This window comes from Notolabrus celidotus, chromosome 1, assembly GCF_009762535.1.
Source record: "Notolabrus celidotus isolate fNotCel1 chromosome 1, fNotCel1.pri, whole genome shotgun sequence".
Taxonomy (NCBI): Eukaryota; Metazoa; Chordata; class Actinopteri; order Labriformes; family Labridae; genus Notolabrus; species Notolabrus celidotus.
In genome coordinates, this window is record NC_048272.1 from 15,021,278 (window position 1) to 15,034,683 (window position 13,406).

The 13,406-nt window shown below is 38.7% G+C and overlaps 1 protein-coding gene across 4 annotated transcripts in view; it reads left to right on the top strand.

Moving 5' to 3' along the window:
- Positions 1-13,406, top strand: part of LOC117819899 (cadherin-22-like) — a 357,260-nt gene that overhangs the window by 298,084 nt on the left and 45,770 nt on the right. For all 4 annotated transcript variants that reach the window (XM_034693427.1, XM_034693417.1, XM_034693444.1 and 1 more), the window contains one exon: positions 1,213-1,349. In XM_034693427.1, the coding sequence (XP_034549318.1) occupies positions 1,213-1,349 (137 nt within the window). The remainder of the gene's footprint in view (positions 1-1,212; positions 1,350-13,406) is intronic.

The window sequence follows — 13,406 nt, forward strand, 5'->3', positions numbered from 1 at the left end:
TTCATGCTGCAGAGAAAACGTCAATGGAAGATGTAAATGCAATTAAAACCAATCTAATCCCCGTGCTGAGTGGGATGCATGGTCAAGTGACAGACATGGATGCGCTTATGCATACATGTAGCCTGTGTGGGAGTGTTAGTGCCATGGTTTCATGTTATGTGGACAGGCTGAATCTCATTTAAGACACAAGTTTTATTTTCAGGCAGTATATCCAAACCTATTTACACATGACTTATTTGATAGGAAATTCCCCGGAGACAATTATCAGAATCAATGTTCTGTATTGATATTCACATGAGTTCAATGAAAATGCAAATACAAGTCTTAACCTTTTTAATCTGTGTTGTGTCATCTTCAAAACATCAGTTCAACATATTGTCCTTTTGACCTGATGTTTCATATCGACAACATGTGAACATCATTCTCAAGACACCCGAGAGAACACTGGCAGCATGTTTTTCAAAGAGGCATTAAGATCCGTCAGTACTTTATTATAATTACGTGGGTATGAGCAAGGAAACCAGCTCTGCATGTTCAGTGTGTGAATGGTGTGTGTACGTGTGTGATGGAGCAGAGGAACTATGAACAAAGAAACCTTTCAGCAGGTTTTTGTTGACACAACAGTCTTTTGAGAGTGGAGAGTAGCCCAAAGAAGGAACGATGCATTTGTGTTTTTTCTAGAGTGCGCAATGAAATTTTAATGTTTATTTTCTTACCCTGAATAGAGTCTATACATTGCAGTTAAGAGAGACATTGCTATGAGGGTCACAGAACCTGCAACGAGTCGCCAGTAAATCAATGAAACATAATAACAAGGGTGCTTTCTGTTTAAGTTGTTGTTATAAAGTGTAGTTGAAAGTTGACTGCAAGGAAGCTACTAAAGCAAACAATTTATTGTACATTTTTTTTAATTAACCTTTTTCTTTAGGAGTCCTGGCCCTAAACAGCAGCATTAAAAGTTACATACAAAGGACAAACAACAGACTTTTCCAAACAGACATTATTTAAAACTTTAAATTAGCAGCTTTCAGCAACAAGGCGTTTGAATTTGCGGGTCAAATAATCAGTAATCCTGTTTCCACAATCTTCCGTGTCAATGAAAATCTCTAGTTTTAGGTGACTGTGTCTCAGACCAAGAGACCAAATACTCGTACCATCCTCTCTGCCTCTATCTCTTTATATGTGTGTTATTCTTTCTGTCTTTGTTTTCAGGTTCTCCATCGATCGGTCCACGGACCAGGAGATGATCTTTTACATTGACCCGGATTCAGGTGCCATCACCCTGGGCAAGATTTTGGACCGAGAGACTGCAGGCTGGCACAATATCACTGTGAAGGCTGTGGAAGCAGGTACATTGCTTCAGATTTTAACTTGAGCTTATCACACATTGGATTTGTACATCCTCATACTGCTGGGAAGAGTTGGACTTATTCACCCTGACACACTTTCCAAAAGTTTCTGGGAAAAAAAAACAAAACTCTGCAGATCAACAAGTAATAAGAATAGTAACTCCAGCTGGCACTGTCTGGAAGGAAAATGGTGGTAATTGAGGCGAGTTTTGACACTTTTAGTGTGTGTTTAACTTTTGGATCTGAACCCATCAAGACAGAGACTTGAATAAGTGTTCCATCTGGGTAAAAGCAGCAAAGTCAGCAAGTAATTAAAATGTATCCGTGAAAATGTACAGAAACGCAATTACCGATCTTAAAACATTGAAAAAGTTCTGAAATCAATGACAGAAAAGTTGAGGAGTGACTAAAAAATCACCAACAGAACAGTTTCTTTTAAAAAATAAATAAAATCCAAAGCCAAATTTTGATAAGAGTAAAAAGTCATGAAGAAGAGAGTGAAAACGTCTCTGGTGATTGCCAAGCTTTGTCTGCAACCCAGTGCTTGCCAGTGATGGAGACGGTACAAGTTGAATTAGCTGTCCAACATTATCAGACTCCCACCAGAGGTGATAAGGGGTGACAGACATCCTCAACTGCTGTGCATCATTAGCTACCAAAGCTTTTGGCACATTTTCAGCAGCAGACTGTTGCAGACTTGTTGTTTGGCTTTGACAAACACTAGGAGTGGAAAATAATAATGCACTGTGGTAGGAAATCGACACGAGGTTCTATTGTAAACAAAATACATCATGTGTGAACAAGATACAGTAAGTGGAAGGGATAGAAATTGATCTAGAACTAAAAAAAACACACAAATTCCAGCAACTCTAAACAGGTCAAATACAAAGTATTTTGTTTTTTATGGAATTCATTTTTTAATAATTCAAACATACGAGAGCATGCTCCAGTGATTGTTTAAGTTGTGGCAGACATCAACATTTTCATGGGATCTTTACCTGGTCCAGCCCCATGTCTCAGAGAACTACTCTATTTTGAATGGTCTTCTATATTATGGAGGAAAAAAGTTATATTTTTCGAAACCAGGAACAAACAATGCTCAGTGGTACCAGACTGACAATTAAAAGGGTTGAAAGTGACAAATAAACAAAGAAAAAGTGCTAAAAATTAAGAGATAAAACTGTTAATAGCAGTGGTGTACGTATTGGGCAGCCACTTCAATGTACCAGGGCCCACGCATTTTAGGAGGCCCATGGCAGATGTCCACAGTTATGGTTTTAATAGCTTTCGGGGAGATGTATCCAGCTGTCCATGATGCAAACATGCTGTCAGAATGATTTGACTCAAAACATTATGTAGGAGCATATGAGATTTATATATTACCTGTCTATCCAGTACACTGAAGATGCTAAATCAGTGTTTCGTATTTTATTTCAATTTGTGCTAATATTAGTTATAGGAAATTATCATTATTTATACCAACCACCTCCTTAATCTGGATGCTTTCTACTCAAATGTTCAAAGGAAATGCTTGCAGGGAAATGTTAATTTGCACATCCTCTGACTTCATGACTCCAAGTCATGTGATAACTTGCATGAACCTAATTTTCCTGCCAACATTGTACGAAGACTTGAGATGAAAAATAATCAGATGAATGGTTATCTGCAAATTTTTCATCAAGTCAAAGGGAAAAAGACAACAGGATGAATGTTAATCTCAAGTTAATAGGCAAGATAGACTCAGAAATGTTAACAATACTGTCAATAGAGAACATCAGAGCCAGAACTTTGGACTTAAGCCAAAAGATTTAGAGCTCCCCCTGCTGACTGGCTGCAGCATAGGTCATAAACCACGCCTCCATCATGTTAGATGGAACATTGGTCAACTATAAATTGAATTTACGTGTCTTGTACATTTTTCTCGAACAAGGTTTCTGTCATTGTAGTTAGTTCTTATCATACATTCTGATATGTTCAGCTTTTATCAGTTGTTTGATGTTAAATTGACAGCTAAGGGGACCAATGTAAGCTCCTGCAACATTCTGTACACAAACATAAGAGTCATTGAACTTCTTATAGCCATGAGTGTCTGCTTCAAAGTAACACAAGAATCTGTTTCTGCTGTGGACTTTACCCACCTGAGTGTTTCTAGTGTTCTATCAGTAAGATAAATTCACATCTCACAATGGGCGGAAAGGAAGGCATGTTGTCCACTGTCAACGATCAATAGTTAAGGACATTGGAAGAAGATCATCACAGTAAAATCAGGGCTTTGAAGCAGGATCCTGTTGAGTGCAGAGCTTCTAACAAGCTGAAAATAAAAGTTGTGTTGCTGTTATAAAGCAATTCTTTGAACTTGAAGACAGAAATAGAAGTCAAGTAAAGGGTTAGCGCTCTTGGAATTGGACCACAGAAAATCAGCTAAACTGGAGAAAATAGACTGACAAATGACAGACCTAAACCCATTCAGTCATCATTACATAAACTGCTGTGGGCCCAAATAAAACAGGTTTACAAACATTTGGAGCCCGATTTCGAAGCACTGTGGTTTAATAATAATTCAGGGTCACTTTAGCTGTATTTGGACTGGAGGATAATCTTAAAAATTGGAGGGTGCTTGACAAAAACAGTAGGAATAACAATACTGGTTGTCTGCAATGCAAAACCATGGGGATATGTACTAAATGAAAGCTTTATTCATTAAAACTAATCAGTTAATCTTTTTCCTCCTTTGAGGCCAATTATTCAAAAGTGAACAAAACCTTGCTTTCATGAATAATTCAGGGTTTTGTCTGTTTTTTTTTAAATAGCCATTATCTACCACAAGAAGGAAAACTGTAATACCCCTGGAAATTCATTCTCTGAATGGTTTTGCTCATCTTTAGAAAATATATAATAGTCTACTTGAATCTTGTATATCAAAGCTCAGTGCAGGACTTTTAGTTTGAGTTGATTTTGGCGCCTTCTGTGGACAAAGTGGTCGTCCTACCTCTTTGTTGATTTTTTTTCCTTTTTTATGTAATCCTGCTCTCTTCAACTCTCAGTGTACCACTCATAAGAGTGGGCCATAGGATATGAAACAAAGGCTTTCTCAGCATTGTGCTTTAAACCACTTTGGCACCTACCCTGCTAACAGGGTTTTAATCATTCAAAATAAGCATATATGATAGTTGATCTTTATGCTGATGATCTTGTTTGCTTTTGTAGGTCATACAAAGGCAGCAGTATTCATTTCAGTCTGTTTCATAACTAACTAAAACTCCTCACAGGAGCTTTAACTGTAAGTTTTTAGTCCAATAGCTCTTAGATCTGTCAGCGAGATCTATCAGTCAATCCGACAGTCTTCAAAATGTCATTATCTTGACTATTTGACACACGTATCCTTACTGTGTATCGGTCAACCTCACAGACAGCAAAACTGGTCAGTTGTAAAATCGCACTGAGCTGGATTTATATTTTCTGTCAACCCATCAAGCCATCATGACTCCTTGTTGATAGCCATCAATGAAGTGTTATCTCTCTGACACCAGGGTGTAAACACAGTCATCTTTTTATCGCTCATCTTACAGCTGACAAACACATCACTGAAAATGAAGGACAAGCTTACATATTCTCATCTCATTGGGTCCTTTTGTCACTGCAGAGAAAATGAAGAAAGTAATAACTTTGGGGAGCTGGGAGGTTATTACTATACCATTAGAAGTAAACTGAGAAAGGAGGAGGCCTGGTGTTCCTCACTTTTTCAATCTCATACAGATGAAGTGCTTTTGGGATTGCAGTGAAAGTAGTGGAGATTGCATTCTGCATCTAAGCCGGTAACCACCATCGCACATGAGAGGGAGGAGGAAAAGAATCCACGTAAACAAAACTGATTTAAAATATCCTCATATTTGTTCCTCTCTCATAAAACCTCCCACAGCGATTACTCCAATAATCAATACGGCCTAAACTGAATCTAAAGCGGTCACCCACCACAAACATTCTGGAAAAATTTGTCTGTTTTTTCTCACTGTAATTCCCAGAGCAATTTGGGTGCCTTTGTGCCCTGTCTCTTTGTGCTTGGCATTATGTCATAGTCACATTTTAATGTTAATTGAACATTTAAAGCGGGCCCTAACCCTTCCCATATCAGACATAAACACATGGCTGCACTTGATAGATAAAGCCTCTCATATTGCCGTCTTAGAAAGCATCGGGATGGACAGAGTCAGTGGTCAACGTTGCAGAATTCCTATCCAGACTAAATTTTTTTTTAAGTTAGCTGAGTCCTGAACGCTCAATCAGGAGACAGAAAGAAAAAAAAAAGACAGGGAGAAAAAAGGACCGTGAGAGAGATGGGAAAAGAGGGAGGATGAGACTTGTGAAGCGGCTCGATGGAGTTTTTTTTAAAGGAAGGACTTCATTCCCTCCATAATGATTTTGTTCTTTTTTTTCGTGGGTCCCTCTGCTCATTATGGCTGCAGAGGCCACAAGGTCAACCTGTCTGCACATATTGTTATAACTGGAGTTTTGTGGCGCAACCCTTAATTATTCCCCCAGTCCATTTCTGACCTTTGAACTTCTGTATTGCCACTTTATCAGTATTGGACAAGTAACAACAGCTTTGTGACGTGCTCCGAATTCCTGCCTAGGATTAACCCCAGCTACAAAAACTGCAAGCAACACACTAAATGTCAATTACCGCACATGTGTTGGCGTACTAAGTGAAGATGTTTTAGTTCAAGTGCAACTAGGAGCAGACTGCGCTGTGATGATACCCCACCAATCTGATATAAAAAAGCATGCATGCACACCTCATGTCTTCAAATGCACCCAATTAAACATAGCCTCCTTTAGCTTCTCTTCCTGCAAACATTGTCACTGTAAAAATAAAAGAAGCAACCTCTCACCTGTGCTTGTCCTCCTTCTAAGACAACACAGAATCTCCTCAGTACAGGAAGGTGCATTTACCTGCTCTGTCACTAGCTGGGGCACTCTTACTTCCTGACAGTCTCCTCCATAGAAGCATATCAGGTTAAGTTAGAGTGACATATAATTTTCTAGAAAAGATAGGGAGTATGATATCACTGTGCAGAACTGCTTTTTTACCCCAGACAGGTAGATTGAAAAAAGAGCATCACCTCGAGGGCGAACAGATATGGAAGTAGCTGGAAAGTCTTTATCTGTTGCACTGTTGCAGCGAGGAGGCATTTTCTACTGCATAACTTTTCTCATTTTCTGTTCGGTGAACAAACGCACACTGCTGGATTTTTTTTTTAAGGCCTCAGAACATTATTCTATCCAAATGAATCACATACTTGTTGCAACATTGTGAAGGGAGATAAGCGTCTCTTTTCAATCAAAGTTGGGAAATGTGAAAAGAAAATGGATCTAAACAGCAAACAAAACAAGAGAAATAGCGAGTCCTCTGTGGTACAATGTGGAGTTAACTTTCAACTTGGAGACAGAATGAAAGGATAATTTGTGACAACCGACAGAACAAAAGATGCTGTTTTTTTCACTCATGAGTTATGAGAGGACTGGGATGAAGGATGCAATGTTTGTATAAATGCAGTAGATTGTATTATAGTGAAAAACACATCTGCCAACAGGAGTGAGGAGACATAATCATGTGTAATCAGGGACCAGAGGCTGTGACCTGTCCTGCTGCTCCGTCCTGTTACATAATCACTCACATGTCCTAAATGTCTACATTTGCTGATATGTCATAATTAATTTGTCAACAGTGGTCATGCATAGTGCATGTTTGGGAAATGCTTGGCACTGAAGGCCACACAGTTGCTCACTTGCATTGTGTTAGTCTCTGATTATTAGTATGCATGGTTACATAAGAGTGTCTTTGTCATCAGGTTCATCTAAAGGGGGTTGTTGTGTGTTAGGGTTCCTGGAATAGTGGTCTTCACGAAGATGAATTAGAAGCTGTCATTTTTCTTGATTTCTTTGTTGTCCATCTGAAGATTGGAGGGAGTTTTAATAACAACAAAATTCATATGTTTCCCACTTAACAGGTTTGTGATCACATTACTGCACTAATTACCAAAGCTTTAATAAAGGTAGTTCTTGAATTTAGTAAATATCCAATCTGTTATTGAATAAGACCTTCATTAAATGGTAAATCAATCAATCAATCTTAAGTTATGTTGCTCCAAATCACAACAAACGTTATCTCAAGACGCTTACCAAAAAACTCTGGTCTAAATAATGGTATATTATTAACATAGACCCAACATCAGGACAGAATAAGATCAAGTCCCATCTTACAGACAGGACTCAGGTCTGATCTCATCTTAATCCACCATAAGCAGAGCACTTTGCAGCATTTAGCAAGTTACAGTGGCAAGGACAAACTTCCTTTAACAGGCAGAAACCTTGAGCAGGACCTCGAGTTAGACAGCCATCTGCCTTGACTGTGATGGGGTTGAAAAGAGGGATAGAGGAAGATGCAGAGAGAGAGGGGGATGATAGTGGTGAGATGGATAGCAGAAGTTATAGCAGCTGGAGTCTGGCACATCTGTAGCAGCTGGATATCAGATTGTAAACATTGAACACGCTTAATATTTACGATTTCAAATGAGTGCAGCCAGGATCTTCTTCTGAGCAGAATAGGGGGAGTAAAATCCCTCTTGACATAGCCTACTTCACACCACAGGAACATCTGGCAAGATAAGAACATCAAAAAATGGGGACCTGGATGTTTAGTTGCAAGGGGGGAATAGGGCCTAAATTGTCCTGTTTGTCTTGTAGTGTTAATGCAGTTGGCATCAACTTTGTCATCAGCATTTGGCTCTCCCTAGTTTACCCAAAAATGTTCTTGGACTAACCTATAACTTTTTAAAAGATTTTAAATAATCTATCATTACCCTGTTACCCTGCATGCTGGTGAATGGGACTGTGGGTAGAGTATGGCCAGTCTAACTCTTTGTGTGAGTGCCATATGGAAGATAACCAGAACTGCTATCAAATATCTGCAGCAAGAGCAAGACTTACATCCCCATGTTTGATTTGTTTGAACAAATCCGGGATATTGAATTGAAAATTTAGCCCTACAAAAAACTAGCTTGTGTCCACAGAGGCACAGTGAAATGGAATGGTCCCAACAACACCACACCTATACGGTAAAACCAAAGTCTTACTGCTGACCGCACAGTCAGACTTTCAAAAGTTTTGCTAGACTGTGTAAATGATTAATTTTTCTTTTTTGCTAAGAAACTGTGCAATTGGACAAATGCTAACATCTTGAAGAAAAAGGGACGGTCAAACTATTCCCCCAAAGGTTTAACAATTACAAAGTGTTTGTATTTAACCTCATGTCACCAGCCTGGTGGTTTATTTACTTGTAAAACACAAGATGACAAACATTACAGCAGCCAGAAAAGTAAAGTAGAACTTTAACATGTACCACACAGTTGGGTACTCCTGTGTCATTCCTTACACACACCCTTACTGAAGCTCCAGCTGGTCTCATCTTTCCCCTAGACCTTGTCAACCCCTGAAAATCCCTGTGGTGAGCATCTCAGCATGTGAAGGTCAAGACTAATATTTATAATCGTTTTAAGAAAGTCGAGCTGATTCCTCGTTTAGATTTTCCTTAAATACACCAGTGAATGGATGTGGAAGTATTAAATAAAAATCCAAACCAACATTGATGCCACTTTTTGTGGAGAATACCCAAACCAGCTGCCTTATAAATAGACTTCAATGAGCACAGAACCAGAGTCAGCCTGAAATCAAAACAGCATATGTTTCTGCTCAAGAAAGCATTTAAAGAGATTTCAAAACCCAGACTGCACCTTGTTGCCAAGACCAAAATAAGTGCTGCATAGTCTGTATAATGGTGCCCCTTCACAGTTTTGAGTCATCAGCAGGTGGGTTGGTAGACACTCTGAGGTCATGATCATTGCCAGCTTCTTATTTTTGAACAAAAGATGTTGAGGATTTTCTCTCTAAAGGTCAAATCTGGCAGCGTTGCTTGTTCCATAAGAGTTTTATTGACAAAGCAGTCATGTACTACATCACGACACGTTTCTTGACATGGCACTTCACTTGAGACTGTGTGAATTCCTTTAGAATGAGAGCAAAGTGATGCTGCCGGAAGGGTTGAAACATGAGGAAATATACCCTCGCTGTCCTTTTAGTAACTTCATTTAAGAGGTTTATGACTAGGACAATTTCACATTTGGAGCATTAGAATGAAACTTTGTCAAGGCTTTTTGTTGGACTGTAACAAACTTCTCAAGGGAGAAAATTATGATGTAAAAAAAAAAACACACGGAAACATTTTCTCAAAACAATTAATGTTGATGAAAAACTGGAAGAGCAAAAGGAGTTGAACAAACTTTGGAAGGCCGTTGAAGGGGGGGGGGGGAAGAATAGCCTCACATTTGCTTACGATCAGTTGTAGAAAATTTCAAGGCCTTCTTTGAGTGATTTTAGCTCTATCTGATGATTAAGCTTTTGAAGGTGTGATTCAGCTTAGTGAACAGGTGTAGGACATGTACTTTTGTATGATTTAAGCAATTAAAAGTGGCACAGCAACAAGCAGCTTTCAAATGTTTAATGTACTGTACGGATGGTCCCCAGTTGGCAGAGTACACAATATAGAACACAAATTTAAAGCATTTACCCTCTTTGTCTTTGCTATTTACTTTAATGGCACAACAACAAAACAGAGTGGCAACTTATACATCTTCTTAGCTTATTTCTGGATGAATGTAAAAAGATGTTTGTCTAAAAGTCACATCTGAAGGCACTAGAAAAAGAAAATGCCAGTCTGTTACAACACAGCCCAAGTAACTGATTTGAACACAAGTCCTGCCTTTGACATGTCAAATAGCCAATACTAGATTAGGATTGGCATTTGTAAAATTGTTCAAAATCAGTCTGTAGGTAGACCATGGTTCTGAGATTAAAGAACTAATGTAGGTGCTGTGGAAGCTCTTTGGAAAGCAATCATTTAATATGTTAATTCTCATATTCATCACGTCTCTGTGCTGCTCTTATTGGTTACTTAGTTGATTAGTTTCATACCCTGCAAGCTGTCTCTCTGAAGCTGTATTGTGCATTATTGTGCATGTCAACATGGGCAGCATCACAACAGCATGTTGTGTTAGGACTGGAAAATCTCATGTGCAGTACATGTATGTGTATTTTGTGTGTTTTGTGACAGGTTAGGAGAGATTGTTGTTGGCATTATTTCCTGGAGGGGTTTTCTTTGTGATGGAAAGAATGAAAAGCAGGGCCTCATGAAAAGCACAGAAAAACCTATGCATTTAAAAGCATGTTTTGAATCACCTTTGTGTATTCCTACTGCCTAAACCTGTTTAATCTTGAAAATGTTGCAAATTATTTGTTCTTATTTATGGGCTGAGCATTGTAATGGAAATGAGAGTTTTTCCCTGCATATGGGAATGAGCGCCTGAATCGAGTAGCTTGTATGAAAACCTTTTGAATATGAGGGGATGATTGTGACATTTTATTTTTCTTTGTATGTGCTACTGTGTGATTTAATCATTTTAGTAAATAGTCTCAATATTTGAGTGTCTTCAGAGGTTTTTGGAATGTTTTAGTTTGTCTACATGGGAGCAGTTTACAGCTTTACTTTAAAGGCAGAAAAGTCAATCCATACTGAAGAGGTATACATCGAACACTGCTGAGACATTAATAAAGAGAAAAATGATCGTAATATTTTGTAGCCTCTGTGCCTACATGTGCGAGCCTCTGTCTCACTACAGAGACCAGAACCAGACTGTTGAACACATTTGTATCCTCATTTTCCTTGCCTAACTAAAGTGACATTTTAAAGCAAACTTGTCTCCTCCAGCAGAGTAGATGAACATTTTGTCATAGGGAATATGACTCTCCCGACACACATCCACAGACACATGTATGCACAGACATGCACGCACACTCTCTATTCCTCTCTGGGTCTTCCTTGAAGTTTTGTCAGTTTAATTCAGTGCCTCAGAGATCTACTACGTCATACTGAAAGATTTGTAACAGCTGGTGAGTGCTGCACAGATGCAGAGCATGCCAGTAATCTGTTGAGATTCTTTTATTCATCTTCTCTATCTGCAGACAGATTTAGAACAGCACCACTTGGTCCAGATGAATGAACCTGTCTCACTGAATAAGTCGTTTTCCCCATGGAGAGGGTTTGGGTATGGTAGAGGCGTGGAATTCTCACATTGTTTTATCTGTTTTCAACTCTGGGAATTGGAAAGTGAAATGTGTAACGTCTGATGATTGCTGGGTTTCATTCTGGCAAAGCGGGGACCGAAGCACAATGTGAAGATGAAATTAGAGGATGAAGAAGAGAGGAGATATGTAGCGCCGTGGAGCTCTATGTGCATTTATGTTCTTGCTGCTCTGGCAAAAAGCAGTCAATTAAAACCCTGCATTGATGTGAGGATTATGCTATTAGTTGAGACTAGTGTTCTCAGTGGCAGCTGTGCCAATGTTGAGCATTTAGACAGGGAGCTTGAGAATGTGTCTGCAGAACTGTGTTGATTAGCGGTTTGCCTCGCTGTCTTTTGTAAACCTGTCTTGTGTTTTTCTTCTATCTAGCTTGTATGACAGCTGTCTCCATCCTGTCATCCGTTCTGCTCTTAGACGGAAGAAAATCATAGACATAATGCCGCCTTCACCCATAGGCTTCTGTTGTACTTTTTGAAGCTAGAAGCTTTCCCTCAAAATCATTCCCGTTGCAAGCTGCTGGAGCAAAAATGTCCAAATATGGGCAACAGAGTGGAAACAGGGTGGAGCCGAGACAGAGCAAGGAAGCAGCAAATTACACAGCTGATTTTAGGGGAAATTTCATTAGAATCAAACACGCCTCCAAACATGTCACTTTTTGAGCCTCAATGTCCTCGTTACAGAACAATAATTCCGAAAATAGCTCAAGAAGACACATTAAAAGGGAAGTGACCAGTGAGACCTTAAAGTCCTTGTGAATAAACAACCTACCCTAGAGAGAGGTGAGCGTTTTTCTGAGGACATCAGTCCATTCTCCAGTGTTACTAGTCAAGTCAAGTATGAACATAATGCCTTCTCCCTCAAAACATGACAACAAATAACTAAATAAAAGTCCACCATAAGAAAAAACAACAATTACAAATAATAATCATAATCAGTCATCAGAAAATTAAATACTTACATAAGAGATAATGTAGTGTTATATGAGAATATATAGTGAGCAGGTGGTCATGCAAATTAGAATCTTTACAATTTGAGCAGTATCCCAACATGAAGGGGTCTTAATTAGAAATAACTTCCATTTTTGTGGGTTGACCAATCTGATTCAAGGATTTAACACTAGGTGATTAGCAATAAAGGTGACAATGAAAATAATACAACCCCAAGTCCCAAAAAGTTGGGACTCTGTATAAAATGTTGATAAAATAGCATTTGATAATATTCATTTTATTTAAAGCCTGTATTTAATAGAAACGGTGTAACAACAACATGTCAAATATTGACTCTGAAACGTTTTGTTGTTTAAGAAAATATGTTCATTTTAAATTTGATTCCAACACCACGTCTCAAAATGTTGGGACAGAAACAACAAAACATGATATAATTAAAGATTCAGAGAATCTGGAGAAAAACAAAAAGGAAAAGGCCAAAAAGCAACTCTGCATTGCTGTGATTTATAGGCTTTCAGGTGGCACTGCATCAAAAACAGACAATACTCTGCAGTGGAAATCCCTGCATAGGCTCAAAATTACTTCCAAAAATGGTTGTCTGTGAACACAATTTGTTGCTGCATCCACAAACTCAGGTTAAAACTATATTATGCAAAGAGGAGATCATTTATAAACATGATACAGATACGGCCATGACTTCTCTGTGCCTGGACCCTTTGAAGACGGACTGAGGCGAAGTGGAAAATTATTTTGTAGTTGACAATCTAAATTTCACATTCTTTTTGGAAACCATGGACACCACACCCTCCACTCTAAAAAAAAAAAGCTAGGTGCAAAGTTCAATAGCCAGCATCCGTGATGGTAGCGGGATGATAAGTGCCCTTGAAATGATTAGCTTACACATCTGATAAGGATA